Source organism: Falco biarmicus, chromosome 3 (genome assembly GCF_023638135.1).
Source record: "Falco biarmicus isolate bFalBia1 chromosome 3, bFalBia1.pri, whole genome shotgun sequence".
Classification (NCBI taxonomy): domain Eukaryota; kingdom Metazoa; phylum Chordata; class Aves; order Falconiformes; family Falconidae; genus Falco; species Falco biarmicus.
The window spans coordinates 96,426,058-96,443,815 of record NC_079290.1 but is presented as its reverse complement, the minus strand read 5'-3'; the positions used below and the strand labels follow the sequence as shown (position 1 = coordinate 96,443,815).

Genomic DNA, 17,758 nt, shown 5'->3' with positions numbered 1-17,758 from the left:
GCTCTTCATCCTAGCTGGAATTTCCATACATCAGGTGTATTTTAGGACCATTAGAGCATGGCCACACTGGAAGGTGGTGGCCCTCTTCTCTAGGTGCTTCCCTTCATCCTTCTCAAATTTCATCCTGGATTAGAAGAACCTTTCACTTGGAAACAGATCACAGTCACAAAAGATTTTACTTTTTAAGAGAAAAAATGCGATTAGTTCTAGTTGGAAGAACGAGAGCCCTGACTCCGCAGCCTTGCTTCTGCAGTCACCACAATGTTTCCGTTGGCTTCAGGTAGAATATTTTTTTTGCTCAGGTCGTTTATTATAAGAATGTACTTTTACACGGCTCTTTGTTCAGTGCCATCAATCCCAGCACATGCCATGCCTCTCCTTTCACCCCGGGCTCTGGCCTGAGTGGTTGAATCTCTTTCTGCCATGGAGCTCACTTTGAGAAGGAGCAAACCTCTGGGGCAGACCCTGGTGCTTGTACATGAGCCAGCCTTCAGATAAAATGCTTCATGTTCCCTTTTGCTTATTCAGAGACAAACAGACTGTTAAATTCTGGTTTTCGGTCCAGCTCATTAATGCAAACCAGGGTAACCTACAGTTTATGCTTCTATGCCAGAAGGTAAATAGTGCAGGAGCAGGGGCAGGGGTGCATCCCCCCCCCGGCTCCGCCGCATGCAGCCAGACCCCTGGTACAGGCTGGGCACCATGAAACAGCTTTGGCCACTCTTCCCAAAGCCTGCAAGCCCCTGGCATCGGGGCATCTCACCTTCTTTGTGCTCTTTGTGTTGCTGCTCGGGCTCAGTGCTCTTACTTCACCTTGCATGGCTCTGGGGATGTGCCTTCCCAAAAGGCTGGCGGGTGCCCTTCGCCACCCAAAACTGCAGCGTGAGCAAGCAGCGGGGTCAGTTTACAGAGAAGGAAAGGAGGAAGAAAGCCAGCTTTCGAGTCCAGGCATGAGCAGAGTAAACCCTAGAAGGAACAGGTTTATTTTTAGGATGGTCTCTCAAGAATCCTTTAAACGCTGGCCAGGAATTTGGGCTACTAAATCTCACACACAGCACCATTTAGCCTGGCCACCTACAAAATCCAGATAGCCAGCCTTGATAATGGCACAGGCGCTGCTGCGGCACTCCTCTGCTCTCAGCATTGCTCCTCTCCTCTGGCTTTTTCCTGGGAGCGATAAGAGGAGCAACTGGGATGGGGATGCCAATGCGCAGCCCCTTCCCTAGCAGGAGGACCCCACACCACTCGCTCCCCTGCTGTGCAGGCTGGGTGAGCGCCTGGACTGCTTGCTTGTTTATTTTCCCTGCCAAAGGCAACTACTGGTAGGGGAAGAAATGGAAGACCAGGGAGCGTTAATGAGGTCTCTTCACACCTGACAGGGGTCACTGCTCCATGCGCATCCTGAGCAGTGAGCATGGGTGATGCAGAGATCAAAGGGTGGCTCTAGGGGCTGCATCCTGCCCTGCAGAAGCATAGGGGGTCCTGGTTCCTTCCCCCTGCCTGGGCCAGGCTGCCAGCACAGCCATCTCTTCGCTGAATTACTGCTCCAAAACACAGCAGGACAGCATGAAGGAAACACAATATGGGCTTTATCCAACCTTAGGGTGATTGAGAATGAAAAATGCTGCAGACAAATGAATACTGACAAGAAATGCAGAACAACTTCAGAAATTTTTAACGATGACTGCTGTCAGTGTTTGTAAGCGTCACACACCTTATACTGTATTTGTAAAAGTTTGCTTTTTTAAAAAAACCCCAAACCACTCAGTTTTATCCATGGTCTAACTCTTGTGCTTTTTTTCCCTATAGTGTCAGAGATAGTTAAATCCGTTTATTTGCTTTGCTTTAAGTATCTTTCCAGCTATAACCACTCTAGGCCAGTGTCTGAAGACATGCAAAGTGTGACTATTGCTCTAGCTCTTTCCTGGGCTTGGGCCAGGCTCCATTGAGGTCTCCCTCTTTAGCTTGCATGGGCTGGGCTGAGGCTTTCAGGATAGCATGGTAATAAGTAACATAACACTGCCTGGTGCAATGTAGTCTACAAAGCATCTAGTGTGTGCATTTTCTCCTCTAGTTCATCTCTATCCAACCCCTTATTTGCCATATTTTAATGGTACAGTAAATCCACCATTAGAATTTGCACTGTTGGATGCAAACCACATCAGCTATGTGAGAGTGCTGCTCCAGCATAAATTCGTTTGGCCAATTCAAATTTTGCCATGAAGTTTTAATGAGCAAGCCTGAAGCTAGAACAAGTATTATCTGTTGTCTCACATCTGGCACAAACTTTCTGTGTTGTGATTTGGCTGATCTGACAGAAAGGCAAGCAAGTGCACACGCTTCGTCTAGGTCAGCTCTGTACGTGGGGCTATCTACCTCCATAATCATGGAGCCACAGCCTACAGAAAAGCGGAGCATAAGAAAAACAAGCCAGTACAGTAATTAAAAATATTTATTTCTGAAGATATTTACCTCGATAGGCATAAAGCATTTCCCAATTTCATACAGAAATACATAAGACATGCATAGACCAATATGGCCTACTTTAATGGGTATTCAACATGGTAAATATAATGAAGAACTTGTGTGAATATAAATACAAAACAAAAAAAAGCACATAAGATTCAACCTTTCAGCAAATTCAACAACGTGAATAAATTCACTGCTATAAACATTCACCCAATATTAGCCTTTTGACATAATTCAAAACAACCCTTTGTCTCGATGTACAAGGCACTGAATAAATCTCACAACAGCCTCTGGTTCGCCCCTACTTCAGTGCATTTTTGGTGGCATGTAAGACACAACAATTTCTATTATTAGAGCTTCACTTAGCCAAATATCCTTGTTATGGGAAACCTAGTAGTGTCCTCTAACTTTTATTTTCTGTTGAAGAGTCCTTTGGTATCCAAACACAAAGGACATTGACTATGCAAACAACCACATTGTCTAACCCACATTCAGATAACTCTGGTTGTACAAGTAAACTAGGAATCTGAAAAAAGGCAAAGGGTTGCAGCTGATTAGTAAAGGCAATAACAAGGTGTAAAAATACTCTAGCAGGAGTGCAACAAACAGTATGCGAGGTAGACATGTATATATGCAGTAAGTCCTGATAAAAGTAGCACTGTGGTTCATTTTTGCATTTTAATCAGAAGGTACAGTTTTTCGCTTTGAAGTTTGTCCACTCAGATCTTGCTTTCTGTCCTTTCTAAGCACATCTGTGAGGTCTTCCTTGCAAGACGCTTTTGATGTAGACCCTGAAAGCTGCTCAATTGATGGATAACATTCCAGAAGCAATATTTAAGTGTTTCCTCAGAAAGATGGCTTTTCATGTATGTTACTCCCGATTCCCCTTCGTCCCCTCTATCCATCCATCTGAACTCCAAAATGATGAAATCCTTTCCTTTTATACCTCCAAATGCAGGACTTCCTTAGTGTTTTGCTCTGCTGTGCAAACACTTGGACAGAGAGGCCCTTCGCCATCGTGGAATGTTAGAAGTCAAGAGAGTTTTGGTGACGCTTTGTCAGCAAGTGTGATGAGAAAGATTTGGAAAGATCTTCCCACTAGGATGCTTTCAGGCTTTCCCAAATGCTTTGCCTTTTGTTCGCCCTGTTATGTTTCAGCTTCCGCCCTTTCTGGAGCTCAGCCTTCAGCTTTGCGATACTGAAGGAAGCTTTGATACTGTTCCCAATGGCTTCCAGCCTGCAAAACCCCAAGAAATTTGTTGTTACAATAATGAAGATGCATCTCCAGTGTGCAGACATTCAGTTTTTGATTAAATAAACCTCAGTCTAGATTTCTGCCATGGGATCCTCAGAAACTGCTGATTGCTACGCCTCTGTCACAACTACGCTAACTTAAGCCACTTGAAATATTGGATTCAGAAATTAAATGCAAACGTTAAAATAAGTTAAAATATTAATTTAAATACAGATGTCCTAGACTTCCTTAAATAGCATGTATCCAGTCAAGAGGTCTTCAGCGTTATTCATTTCAGCTGTTTTGTTTCTTTTAGGTAAACCTGATCCTGCTTCCAATGAATGGGTGCTTTTTTTCAAGTAAGCCAGCAAGCCAGCCCCGTTTTCAAAAATTATTTCAGAATTCCAGGGCTTAACTCTCACTCAAAATTATCAGGCTGCCTGCTCGTACAAATCCTGTTCCGCTTGTGAAAATAGCACTAAAGAGTCTTCTTCTGTAGGGGCAAACTTCTGTGTGCCATACGCCGATACGGCTGGACTAACACTCAGCTTCAAAGCTGACTTCACCTCCATGGGGTTCCCAGCTGCACCAGGGCCAGCGCACGCGTCTCTGACCTGCACTGCGGAGTGCTGCTGCTGCCTCCTGCTACTCAACTGAATGTGTGCGGACCTCAAAGGGCAGTCTTTAAATTTACTACTTAATGTCAAATTTTAAATTTGGTTTAAATATTAATTTAGTCTTCGTTTTCCCTTTCCTCCACCTTTTTGCAGCCATTCCCATCGCTAACATCCAGTACTCATTTCACACAGGTTTATCGGGCAACGTAAGAGATAAGGCAGATAGACACCTGTCTCCTGCATTCTAAAAAGCCAGACAGATCTGGACAGATCAATAATCATCTTTTTTCCCCTCCAGTAAAACAAGGTACCTAAGAAAAGGCATTCCAATTCCGTTTCACATTAGAATAGTTGGGACATGATGGTTTTTTAAGTAGTGAAGATAGGGCACGAGCTCACTAAAATGACAGGCTCTATTTATTTCTGTCAGTATTTCATACTCTTCTGAAGCGTGGTGTATCTTTAGGCCTTACGAGTAAGCCTACTTCCTCCAAGCAAATGGAGGATGCAAGGCAGAGCTCAGCACTCTTGTCTTCACAAGCTACAAACCCACTGCGTGAAGAAGAACCCTCAAGATACCCTCACCAATCCCTCTGTAACTCTCAAGCTGAGATCACCAGCTGAGCCCAAGGCTGACCCGAAGGCAGGTGAACTGTGCTCTCTATTGCTACTCTGGGGAACTACAACAGGATGAGGAGAAACTCACCGCTTCATTTTCTTGCTGTCAACGAGCTGTCGGTTCATGCATTTGGGTCCAATGCAATTGCCAGCTTTGGTGCGGTGACGTGAGGTTTTCTCCACCGTGGACTGAGCCCTGTGAAGAGTGAAAAGGCACTGCTGTTAAAAAAAAAAGTCTGCAGTCCACAAGGTGAGGCACCTCATCAAAAACACTTCTCAAGGCATGTATTAAGCAATCTTTCTGGGCCAAACCATAGTATGTATCATAGCAGCGTGAGCACTCAGGTAGGAGGCAAGGCTTTGGGGAGATTATTCGCTCAGCAAGTGCCAAAATGAGTAAGTCTACCACAACTTTTTACATGCACTGCCTTTTAAAGAGTAGCAACAATAGACGCACCAGAGATCTTTTCCTGTCTGGCAGAAGTTCAGACATTTCTTGTCCTTCTGGTTGGCACATCGGCATCTGCTGCTAGGTTCAGCGAGCATCTCCGGCACCATGTCCTTCAGTGATCTTCTGGATCGAGAAGGGCCTCCGAGACCATATGGAACAGTCTTCCTATGATCAAAGAGACAACATGAAAGTCATTCAAATAATTCCGTGGCTTCAAAACAGTGAGGGATTTGGGGCAATCTTATCAATGGGATCGATTGCATGAGTAAAGGTTGTGGGATTGGGAATGCCTCATTGGTCATAATTTCCATGCAAATGCTTCTGATCATCTTGCAATGTATTCATTAGCATGGCTACTGACAAGGCTAATGACCTTCTAATTGTGATTTCATGAGGCTGCCGTGCCTCCCTGTGCAATAGAAAGCAATAAAACCTCATCTCTTTGAACTTTGGCAACTGCCAACATCGAAAGCAGCAATAAAAGTGAGGAGCAGATCCTCTGCGCTCCGAGGAAACCCAGCAGCAGAACAAATGACCTGAGTCAGTGGCTGCAGCACTAGGTGAGGCTCTGGCTCACTACTTTTTGGTAAGGAAAGCGTAGAAACAGACCCTGCACATCGCTCTGTTAACACGTGGGATGTGATAATTCACAGCAGAGAGCAGCAAGAGGTGGCAAGGAGCCGCCCCATGTCAAAGTAAGCTTTCTAGCCTCCCAACTTGACAGAAAGAAAAACGGTCAGACAAATTCAAGCTGGCAAAATCATACTTTTGGCATTCAGTCTGCTTCTGATTCATAGCAAAAAGTATCCCGCAGCCTTTGCTGAGCGGCACCCAAAGGAAATACGCCTGTCCAGATTTTAGAAACGCAGGTGTTAGGGCTGTTAGGAGCTACCTGCTCAATCTAGGTTGTCAAACCCTGCATGCTTCCTCCTCTGAACTCGGCAGAAAAGCGGGGGGGGGGGGGGGGGGGGAAGCAAGAGAAACCGTGAAAGTATATTCCTTCTTCCCCTTCCCATTTCTGCAGGGGGGTTTACGGTTCTTAATTTTTCCCTCCCCCGCCCCGGGAGAAGAAAACCCAGTAGTCTGCAAACCCAGCAAGTGCCGCAGCCCCCCGCAGGTCCACTCACTCGGGGGTGTTGATCCAGATGATGTCGAGGTGGCAGAAGTAGACGCACTCCTCGTCCAGCAGCGAGGAGCAGGAGCAGCGCCGGGCGCGGCGGTGCGCGGCGGCGGGGGGCGGCGGGGCGCCCGCTTCGGCTGCAGGGGCTGCGGGGGCTGCGGGAGGGAGCGGCAGAGCTCAGCACCCGCGGCCACCACCCGCGGTCCCCACCGCCGGTCCCCACCCGCGGTCCCCACCCGCGGCCACCGCGCACCCCGCGCATCCCCGTCCGCCGCATCCCGTCGCACCCCGCAGCTCCACGGCGGCTCGCCCCGGCGTCTCTCCCCGGGGACCACCGGGCAGCCCCCAGCCCCACCTCGCAGGACTGGCCCCGAGCGGCGGGGCACCGGCACCTACCTGCCGGCAGCAGCCCCGGGCACAGCACGAAGAGCAGCGAGACGAGCATCTGGGAGTAATCCATAGCAGGCGGCGGAGAGCGGGCGGGGAAAAAAAATAATAAAATAAAATAAAAAAGAGGGGGGGAAACTAATAAAAGAGAAAAAAGCGGGGACGGGCTGTGCCGGCGGCGGGATGAGCAGCCGTGTGCCGTGCCCGGGGCGCAGCGCGGGGGCTGGCAGCGGCTCGGTGCTCCCCGGCGCGTCTGGCTGGCGCGGCGGTCCCCGGCGCCCTTTTATAGCGAACCCCCATGGAGCGGGTAAACAGCCCCGGCGCTATTTTATCCCGAGACAATGTTATTCTGCTATTAGTCACCGCGCGGCAACGTGCGGGCCGAGATAAGGCCGGGCTGGAAAGGAAATCGCCTGCAAACTTCAGAGCGGCGGGGGGCGGCGGCGGGGGGGCCGGGGGCGACCCGGGGGAGGGGCGGGGCTGGGGGGGCGCCGCGGGCAGCGCTGCGGGCGGGCCGCCAGGGGGCGCCCTGCGCCTCCACCTGAGGGAGCGGGCGGGCGGCTGGCTGGCGGCGGCGCGGCGGGCCGGCGGCGGGGCTCCGCGGCCCTCGCCATAACAACAATAATTACCGTGATTATTGTCAGCGCTGCTGTTGTTGTTGATGGTTGGCACAGCAGCGGGGCCGGCCGGGCGGCGGCAGGCGCGGTGCCGCCCGCGGTGGAAGGTGTCGCGGCCGCCCGGCCCGGGGCTCTGGGCTCGGCCCGCCGCTCCCGCCGCCGTCCCGGACTGAGGAGCCGCCGAGGGTCCCCTCCCGCCGCCGTCCCGGCCTGGGGACCCGCCGAGGGACCCCTCCCGCCCTTCCTCAGGCGGCCGGAGGGCCGGGGTCGCAGGGGGGTGACGGGTTGAGGGGGCCTGTCCCCACCCCGCTCCCCGCGGCCCGGCCGGCTGGGTCTGGGGCCCACGGCGGTTCGGGTCTAGCAGCAGCAGCGGGACCTTCAGGCATAACCCCCCTTTTCTTACGTGACGGGGGACACCGTGCCACAGAGTGAGCTTTAGGGTCAGGGCTGTGCGAGCAACAGCAGGGAAATAAAGCCGGGGGGACGGGGGGGACGGGGGGGGGGGGGCAGAGGAGGGAAGACCCGTGCCTGGCCTTTGCCTTTGGCTCCTGCCGCTAACCCTGGTGAGGTCAGGGCAAAGGGTTTTCACACACATTTATATTTGCCGCTTCACATTGAGGTACAGGAGCTGTCAGTGTGGAAGCTGGACGCTTGGGAAACGGCAGTGGCAATGCCATCCAGCACGTTTCTGTTTGCCACTTTACACTGAGGTACAGCAGCTGTCAGTGTGGAAGCTGGACACTTAGGAAACGGCTGTGGCAATGCCATCACGAATATATCCACGCATGAAATCCACTGGGCTCCTAGCTGGGAAAGCCAGCCTCTGAATATAAACTCAAGTGAACTCAAATGCCTGCGATCCGATGTGGAGCCATTGTGCTGCAAAGCATGCCAATTTCACCTATGATAAATAGATAAGACTCTCTTGGTATTTGTGGTATTTCCGTGCACTGTGCTGTAATAATAGAAATGACCTTGGCTATCACAAAGACCGCGGCTGTTAACTGCAAGTTGCATTGTGATCTCGCAGGTGAATGGCCATTTTTTTTTTGAAGTATCAAATTATACCGTGCTGCTGTCTCGTAGTGGACAGACTGTCTACAGCCATGCTGAGTCAGAATAAAGGTCCATTTAGGTGGTATCCTTTCTTGCACAATGGCTGCAAGGAGAAAGAGTACAAGAAAGGAATGCAAGCGGAGACTAATCCTTCCTTCGGTATAACCTCCCTGCTTCTAACAGGATGAAGCGTGGGGGCTTTCCAAGAAATAGCGGGCATTTAGACCATTGTGCTGAATAAACACCGGTGGCCCCATCCTGAGTTGGTCATACCTTTTTTTTTCCAAAGGTTCTCTAAAAACTGCCCTATAAAACATCTGTGAGCAGAGACAGCTGGGTTATATGGTATTCTTTTCACACCTTTCCAGCGTGGGAGTCTATTTTTCAGAGCAGGGATTGTATCTTCATGTGTATTATGCCTTCTTGTGTATGTAGGGCAGCACTTACCAGAATACCAATGTATCTGTACCTGCATGTGTGAATTATTGCAGTTATGATAAGAATCTACCAGCAGAGGTCACCTAGCTACATTTAAAAAGCAATCATAGCCCACTGAAGTAATAAACTTTATCAGTATCCAAAAGTTGAGAAAGAAATTAGATTAATTTTGTGTTGTTGTTGTTTCTTGGTGTTTAAAAAAAAAAAAGAAAGAAAAAGCACAAAGTAGTTGTGTGGGTTGAAAGATAGCTATCGTTCTGTATAGAATACAAATATGCATAGCCTTTCCAGGCCTGTCACTTAAAGACTGTATTTCATGCCAGCACTTACTTAAAAGAGATTTTTTCCTGAGATTCTTTTTTCTAAGATGTGCACTTGAAGCCAGAATGACTCACATTCGTGTAAGATATTTTCAGCTTTGTCAAAATGCCTTGTTAGAAAGTATTTTGTTAGCTGGCAAAAATGGCATGCATGTTTCCTTTTTTAAGTAACAAAGCACAAGCATATCGCAGGGACCTCTGAAGGTGCTGTTCTCTTTTTTTGAAAAAAAAAACAAAAAACATTTTCAGCAATTTTTGGTAAGGATTCATAAATATTATTGTTGTCAGAGATCCATATCCTCCGATTCAGTGATTTCTGATAGCTCCACTTTCAGATCTTGAGACTAACCAGAATCAAGCTATTCCTGTTGCTTGTTCGAGTAATGCAAAAACAAATTTATGTTCCATTGCCAGCAGCCCAGTGGGATCATTTCAGGCCACGTGGATTGCCGGGCCAGGAGGTGGCTTTCCCCAGGAAAGGGGTAACCCCCGATCCTTTCTTGGATGCTGGGAGGTACTGGGCAGGTCTGTGCCACGCAAAAATACCCTTTGGGAGTTTTGCCAAAGAAGGAAGATTTGCTCACTCTATAGCTGTTTATAGTAGGAGTCTGTAACAGTATGGGTCACAGCAGGGGTCTTATAAAATAAGCAGAACAGGACTAAACTTTGGCTAGCAGTCCGTGTTTGCAGAATGGAAATACAAAGTCGTGTGCGATCGTACAGTCAGGTACTCAACAAGTCGTCCCTGGGCATGCGAAGCCAGCTTGCCCCATGGGCGGGGAAGCTTGTGCCGTATTTGTGCTGCTACCCATTTGGGTGAGGGGGGAAGCAGGAGCTGAAGCTGACTTCTCCTGCTGCAGGCTTTCCCCCTTTCTAGCTGGAGTACCTTGGCCAGCCACAGCTGAGACACGGTGTTATGGGGTGAAAACTTAGCTGGCCAGCCAGGCTCTGGTTTTAATGTTCCAGCTGGAAAAGTCCATGGCACTGACCGAGTTTTCTAAAGGACATTTTGTATAGTGTCAGAAATGTGAAATGCCTGCTTATCAGCAAAACAATAAAAGGAGATTGTAAAACTGTGCCTTTCTGTTTAGGGAACAAGGGGAGCAACATGCTGTTTTCTGCAGATTTGAAACACAATTCTCAATTAAATCAAAGTTGCGTAACCTGTCCCTTTACTCCACTTGCTGCCCCTCTTGCATCTCACTTGCCTCTTATGGGCTGTCCAGTCCCCCTGCTTCCCTCCTTCCACAAGGTGTGGGGTGAAGATTCCCATTTCTCTTTTACATAACATGCAAGTTAAAGAGCTAACTAGTTTAGGCTTCTTGGAAATTACCTTGTTCTCATCTGCCCGGCCTACAACGGATTTATTTCCCTTTATAGATACTAGGGTCCTTGGGCAAAAGCATAATTTCTCACAAACCAGCTTCCTCAATTTCTCCCCATCTCCAGTGAATTATGTTTATCAAAGGACGTAGGTCCCTGTCTCATGGTACAGTTGTGGACCTCTTAAAGTGCTGAGGAGAAGAGGAAAGCCACCCGCTAATCCAGCAACCTTGGCCCCACCTGTCTGTAGCATGTGACCGGATCCTCTCCCCATCCCAGTACCACCAGTGGTCATTTTCCTTCCAAAATTCCCTCCAGATACAAAACCCCATTCAAAGTTGGGAGGAAGGTGGCAGCTATATGATGTTTGGCACAGACGAGCCATCATCAGATGAGAAAAGAAAGCTCTTTCAGACCATGCATCTCCTGGCACCAGGTGGCAGTGACTAGTTACCATTTAAAACACAGAAATCAAACCCAGCTTAGAGCTCAAATAGAGGAGAAAAATCAGCTTTACTGAGCAAAGTTCACAGTTTCTCCCAGGGCTAAAATTGTTATTACCAGAAACACAATAAGGACAGTTTGCAGAGATTCAGGTTTCAGAGGTACTGTTGTGAAACCTTCCTCTCGCTTACACTTTCCACAACAAAGAACGGGAAGCATCAGGGAAATGTTTCGCTGGAAGCCAAGACAGATTTTAAAGGAGGGGAAACATCAGGTGGGAAAAGGGAAAAGGCTTAAATAGTCTTGGAATAAAGAATCCACATAATTTTTAGGTGAGAGTTAACAGAAACTCCCTTCCCTACACTGCCTGGATGTTGTGGGAGAAAGAGTGCGCACTTCCCCCTGAAGCCAGGCACAGGGGTGCTGGAGGCGCTTGGCCATCCTCCGTCCCAGCACGCTGTAGCAGCTCCTCCTGCTTCCGTCTTTTACTCTGCCTTTGCTCTTGTGCAGGAGCAGAAGCAGTGTATTGGGAGCAAGGTAAAGCTCTGCGGGCAGGTAACCAGAGCCCTCTCTGCCAGGCCTTGCGTGGGTGACAGGGGTGACCTGTACTGCTGAGGGAGCGCCCTGCGTGGTGTCAGGATGGCACCTCACCTGCCGGCTCAGGCGGGTGGTTATTTCTGCTGTGGTAGCTCTGGATCCTGCACACAGAGGCCCCGAAGGATTTCAATCCCTAGCCCTTTGCTGTTACAGTTTCTACTGGGGTGCCTAACTTCAATTTCATTTTTTAATTGACCTGAGTTTTTCTCATGTCACTGATGATATTAGTACGAGTTATAAGGCAAAGACCTCACTTCTGGTTCAGAAAATCTCAAATCTCAAATCTCGGTGTCTAATCCCTGTTCTCCTGCAGACACATCCACCATCAGCCATGTCAGACACAAAATGCTGGGCTGGATAGTCTGATCTCATGGGTCTGTGATATATTCTCATAGCTATGCTTGAACTCCAAATTTGGTTTTTGGGGAAAATCAGTATTTCTGCATGGTCTTCAGCTCCATTCCATCAGTCAAGTTCAAAATACAAGCAGTATGAATTATGTCTTCTAGAAGTGTGAAAAGAGGATAAAAGATTACATGTGTCAATAATCAGCCTTTTAAGAATGGGTTATGCAAGTAAGAGTTTAACTATAATAAAATTATCATCAGTAAATACAAAAGATTAGTGCAAAGACTGCAACAGAAGGGTTTGGTGAAGGAAAGGAAAATACAGAACAGAAAGCGTCACTTGTAGAAAACCTGATCTGGTTCTGTGTACAACCTCGTCTACGACTACAGCAGCATATGACAGAATACTTATTTGCAAATAACAGTTAGTGGAAAATGTGCTTTATCAGGTTTGTTTACTTACTTCTTGGCAAGTCTGGCTTGTGAGGAACCCAAACCCAATGCATCCAATTAGAAAATCTTCCGGAGCAAATCGCTAAGAGTAATGCACAGCTCTCTGACTGATCATCTTGCTCCTATCAGCAGCACATTTCATATTCTTTAATAAAGGCCTATTTCTTATAGTCTTGGCAAAGAATCAGTGATGCCGTCCTAGTGCCCAGAGCTGGGAATTGAAGCAAGGCGGCCAGTACTCATCCTGTTTAACAGTAGATACTCTGCTACATTTTCTAAATTAGGTGAACATCTTGGCTCACCTGGCGTTTGAATTGCTCTGTAGGATATGCAAAGGAGCCTAAGGTGCTGACAGTCCTAAAGTTAGGCACCATTGTCCCCTTAATGTCTAGAGTTAGCTGGGGATGAATCCAAGTGGGTGACTTGTCCAGCGTCCCATGAGAAATTGCTGGGGAGCTGGAGATATGAGTTGAGTTCCTCAAACCTGTGTCCTGTATCCTGCCTGCTACATTATCAGCACTCACATCGAGGTTTGCTAATCAAAACTGACTTCTTAGCTGTTTCAGTTTGTCTCTCTCTTGGATTTTATGTTGCTTTGCTCAGAAAAGGTGCTTGCGAGATCTTCATTTCATGCAGCTTGCTCAGAGACACTTCTTTGAATTCATGAATTTAATTGACTTTTCATGCCTAGTTTTTTCACCTATTATGTGACTTGCTCCACCTTTGAACGAGACTGCCTCCAAAGACTCAAGTTAGTAGATTTCTGAGAGCTAGCCGGCTCTACCCTTTCCTGAGTGCATAAAGGCCTTGCCGAAATTAAGGTAATTAGCAAACGCATTGTTCCAGGAATGGTGTTGAACTTTCTTTACAGCCCAGCCCTGCTGCTACCACGTCTAGCCCCCCTGTGACTCTTTTGCCACCTCCGTTTTGAGCCTGGCGTTAGATGAGCCGACTTGCTGGTTCCACTGTTTTCTTTGTGAGAGAAACCAGTACGTGCTAAGAAAGAGCACCTGTTTAGATGTAGCCTGAGCCATAGGTATGAAGTTGTTTTAATTTGGTTACTTGTTCCAGATACTTGCTGTGCTCCCAGATCTGTTAGCACTACACTTCTGTGTATCATTGCCTGGAAGGTAGGTAGGAAAGCAGCCTCATACAAACCAGTGCTCCTAGCAGTAAAGATCTACTTGTCATCCATTTGGGCAGGTGCTTGTGTCTGTCTTTGGTTTTTGTTTGTTTATTTGTTTTTTTGACCAGGGCATGCTTTGCCTGTAAAAGAAATGCTGACCATCTCTCTCCAGCTGCAGTTCCTACTCTTTATCTGCCCTTGTTTCTCCCAGGAGAAGGCAGCTTTGTGAGGAAACATGCATTAAACATGCTCCAGCTGTTTCTTGCACCCAGTCTCAGCTTGAACAAGTTACACCAAGAACTGTAAAAGGAGAAAAGCTGTAGATAAACTACAATAAGCAACAAAGAAATAAAATTGAGGAGCTCTCCTTAGCTTTGAAGGGACAATATGAGGGACACCCTTTTATTTTTCAAGGGACATACATGCGTTAAAATGTCTACTGTCTGTCTGAGGTAAAATACAGACCACACAGATCCAGGGGTTGTTATGGCAATTACTTGCTGGTAACAGTGACAAGGAGATTTCATGTCCTGTCAGGGCCAGGAAACCCGGAACAGCAGCTTGAGGATCACCGATGCACTGCTGGAAGGGAAGAAACTGTATGACTCCAGGTTCCTGCGAGCAGCTATAAAACCAAGATGCCCAGCAGGGCTTTATGTTGACATTTACCATATATGATGTATAGCATGTAGGAATGAAGCCAGCTTTTGTGGCTGCTTTCACTAAGCATCCTTGCGACATGACTGTATTAGGAATTTTTCACCAGCTGTTTCCATTTTGGCTACTTAGCAGAGCCTGAGTTGGTGCCACTGGGAACCCCAGACCTTTCTGTTCTTGCTATTCCAAGCAGATTTATTTGCTGTGGCAAAAAAAAAAGGCAATGCAGATTCCTTAGTTTCCTAGATGTGCTCAACATTAGAGCTGTGGGCATTCAGCTGGAGTGGTGGGAAGCCTCAGTAGGAATGGTATCACGTGGGACCTTTGCTCTGATGGGCTGGTACAACAGAGTGCTGAGCAAATGCAGGGCTGTGCTTTGAAAAAAAGTTTGTGGATGTCACAGAATCTCACAGAATCACAGAACGGTCGGGGTTGGAAGGGACCTCTGGAGAGCATCCAGCCCAGCCCCTGCTAAAGCAGGGTCTCCCAGAGCAGGCTGCACAGAGCCGTGTCCGGGCGGGTGTGGGATGTCTCCGGAGCAGGAGACCCCACAGCCTCTCTGGGCAGCCTGACCCAGGGCTCCGGCACCCTCAAGGTAAAGAAGTTCTTCCTCACATTCAGATGGAACTTCTCGTGTTGCAGTTTGTGCCCGTTGCCCCTGTCCTGTCACTGGGTGCCACTGAAAGGAGCCTGGCCCTGGCCTCTTGGCACTCCCCCTTAAGATGTTATTAAACAACGATAAGGTCCCCTCTCAGGCTTCTCTTCTCCAGACCAAACAGGCCCAGCTCCCCCAGCCTTTCCTCATCAGGGAGATGCTCCAGCCCCTCACCATCTTCATAACCTCTGCTGGACACTCCCCAGCAGTTCCCCGTCTCCCCTGAACTGGGGAGCCCAGCACTGGACCCAGCACTCCAGGTGCGGCCTCAGCAGGGCCGAGCAGAGGGGCAGGATCACCTCCCTCGACCTGCTGGCCACGCTCCTCCTCACGCACCCCAGGGTCCCGTGGGGCTTCTTGGCCACCAGGGCACACTGCTGGCCCACGGGCAACTGGCTGCCCACCAGCACTGCCAGGCCCTTCCCCGCAGAGCTGCCTCCCAGCCCTCAGCCCCAGCCCGTGCTGGTGCGCGGGGCTGTCCCTCCCCAGGGCAGGACCCTGCACGGGCCTTTGCTGAACCCCATGAGGTCCCTCTCACCAGCTCTCCGGCCTGCCCAGGCCTCGCTGAATGGCAGCGCAGCCTCCTGGGGTACCAGCCACTCCTCCCAGCTCTGTATCGTCAGCAACTTGCTGAGGGCGCTTCTGCCCCTTCCTCCAGGTCACTGATGAGTCAGTTGGACAGGACCGGACCCAGCAGTGACCCCTGGGGAACACCGCGAGCTGCGGACCTCCAGCTGGACTATGTGCCACTGCTCACAGCCCGCTGAGCTCTGCCATTCAGCCAGTTCTCAATCCTTCTCACCATCCACTCATCTAATCCACACCTCCTGAGCTTACCTATGATGAAGACTTTTTCCAGTTACTCCCAGTACTGTACATGCAGAACACTCATCATCCTTTGACTAACCCTGTTCATATTAGCTGAGTTGTAGTTACCCTGTTACCACTGGTGTAACTGGATGTGAGCAGCTGTTGCCTTAAGAATTGCTCCCTAGTGTCATTTTCCCTACCTTTTACAGCTTTTAATGACATCTTCTTATTTAAAGACAAACATATTCTACCTTTCTTAACAGGATTATGCTGTAAAACTGTACTATTGGTTTCAATTTCAACAGACACAGTCCGGAACAGCTGTTTCTTACGATGGCTTTAGGATGAGTCTTGTGAAAATACACACAGTAGAGTTCAAGCTGTCAGCTGACAGAGCAGACCAGCTTTCCTCGAATTCTTGCAGATATATGTCTTTTTTTCAGTGAAAAGACTCTGAGATGCTAAGCCAGTTTCACACCAGCTGAAACCCAGTGGGAGCCATTTAATTTTGGTTTAAAAGGACAGAATAGTAAGGAGGGTGCAAACCTGACTGAAACAAAGTTTACCAGTGTTTTCAGTACACTTCAGTGGTAGGTTATCCATATAGTTTTGTACCTAGTTTTTAAAATGGCTTTAAAATCACACTTTTCTCTAGAAAAATGAAACTTACGAGAATGTCCAGGCCAAACACTAGGAACAGCAAGGGTATCATTTAAAAGCCTCATTTCTCAAGACCTTTTCTCCTGACACCAAATTTTTTAACCTTTCTCCTGGCACCGATGACCAGAATTGTATCTTTTCCCAGAAGCGCTGAAACTAAACTTGAAAATGTTTTATTTTGCATAATGAGAAAAAGAAATAGAACTCCTTTGCTTCCTTTGCTGATACGCACTCTTTGAATGGGGCTGTATGACACAGCTGAAAACTTTGTTTATTTGCAGCCTGCTTGCTTCCCTGGCAAAGTGGAAGTCAAAAGCAACAAGGCAAAGTGACCCTCTCAAAACCCACTTATCTTCACGGGAAGCCGGTTCAGGCTTAGACAAACCAGAAATCCCCACTTCCTTTTTCTAGAGAAATTACACTATCAATGAATTAGAAAACTTCATTTTCTTTCACTGCCCTTGTTACAAGAAACAGAGGAGGCAGGGCATCTAAGGCCACCTACCTTTTGCTGCAGTTACTATTCACAGGTTTTCCATTCTGTCACTTCTCTCCTCATAAATATCAGTTGTGATACTTGAATGAGAGTAGCATCCTGTTTTCCTTGCAGTTTGTTCGGGATTGTGTAAGACAGTCCTTACAAGGAGAAAGTGGGATTTCCAGCGCTGTAGGAAAGAGTGGTTTTTACTGGAAACAGTCCTCTGCAGCTAAGAGCTTGCTGGCTGTGCCTGTGCCACCAAAGGCACATGTGCTGTATGGAAAATAAACTGGTGGCAGCTCAATTGGAGCATATCAGCTGGTTTCTCGGACCTTGTGAATGGCCCTGTCCTACCAGTAATTCTGGGAAATAAGCAAGCGGGGCCAGCATTGCCCCTCTCCAGAGCTGCTACTGGGAGGGCAGGGAACACGTTATTGTAACAGGCCACAGTGTGAGGCCTCCCCAAAAGAAGGCAGCAGTGCAAACCCTTCTGTGGGGCTGTGGGAGCCAGTGCCATGTCCTCTGTCCTCCTCCTGAGGAACAGTTACGGAAAACTGCTGCCTTGAGATAGGGAACCTGCCCTACATTTCCTTGTATCAAAGTACACGGTAGCAAAAGAAGGCGCTGATTAGGTTCATGCAATCTAAACTGTTGTTCCATAAAAGTAAAAAGCCTTTTTTTTTTTTTTTTTTTTTTTTTTTTTGGCTTTTCTTTGGTCTTATCACCAAGGGCATGGTTTTCCCAAAGGTTATTTGACAGCCCAGAGTCTTTAGGCAGACGTGTTGGCCCATTGCATGAGAAATACAGCTAAGCAATGAAGGAACTACAAAGCGCTGCATCCTCTGTGCAATGTGACATTGACATTGAACTTAGTCCCAGAG

At 48.1% G+C, this 17,758-nt stretch overlaps 1 protein-coding gene across 1 annotated transcript; it reads right to left on the bottom strand.

Moving 5' to 3' along the window:
- Window positions 1–2,434: 2,434 nt before the first annotated feature.
- EDN1 (endothelin 1) lies at window positions 2,435–7,269 on the bottom strand. The gene is made up of 5 exons (XM_056333475.1): window positions 6,906–7,269; window positions 6,517–6,664; window positions 5,396–5,554; window positions 5,027–5,134; window positions 2,435–3,706 (listed from the first exon to the last, which is right to left on the bottom strand). Exons 1-5 carry the CDS (start codon window positions 6,967–6,969, stop codon window positions 3,568–3,570), a joined length of 618 nt encoding a protein of 205 aa, XP_056189450.1. The 5' UTR covers window positions 6,970–7,269; the 3' UTR covers window positions 2,435–3,567.
- Window positions 7,270–17,758: the final 10,489 nt, after the last annotated feature.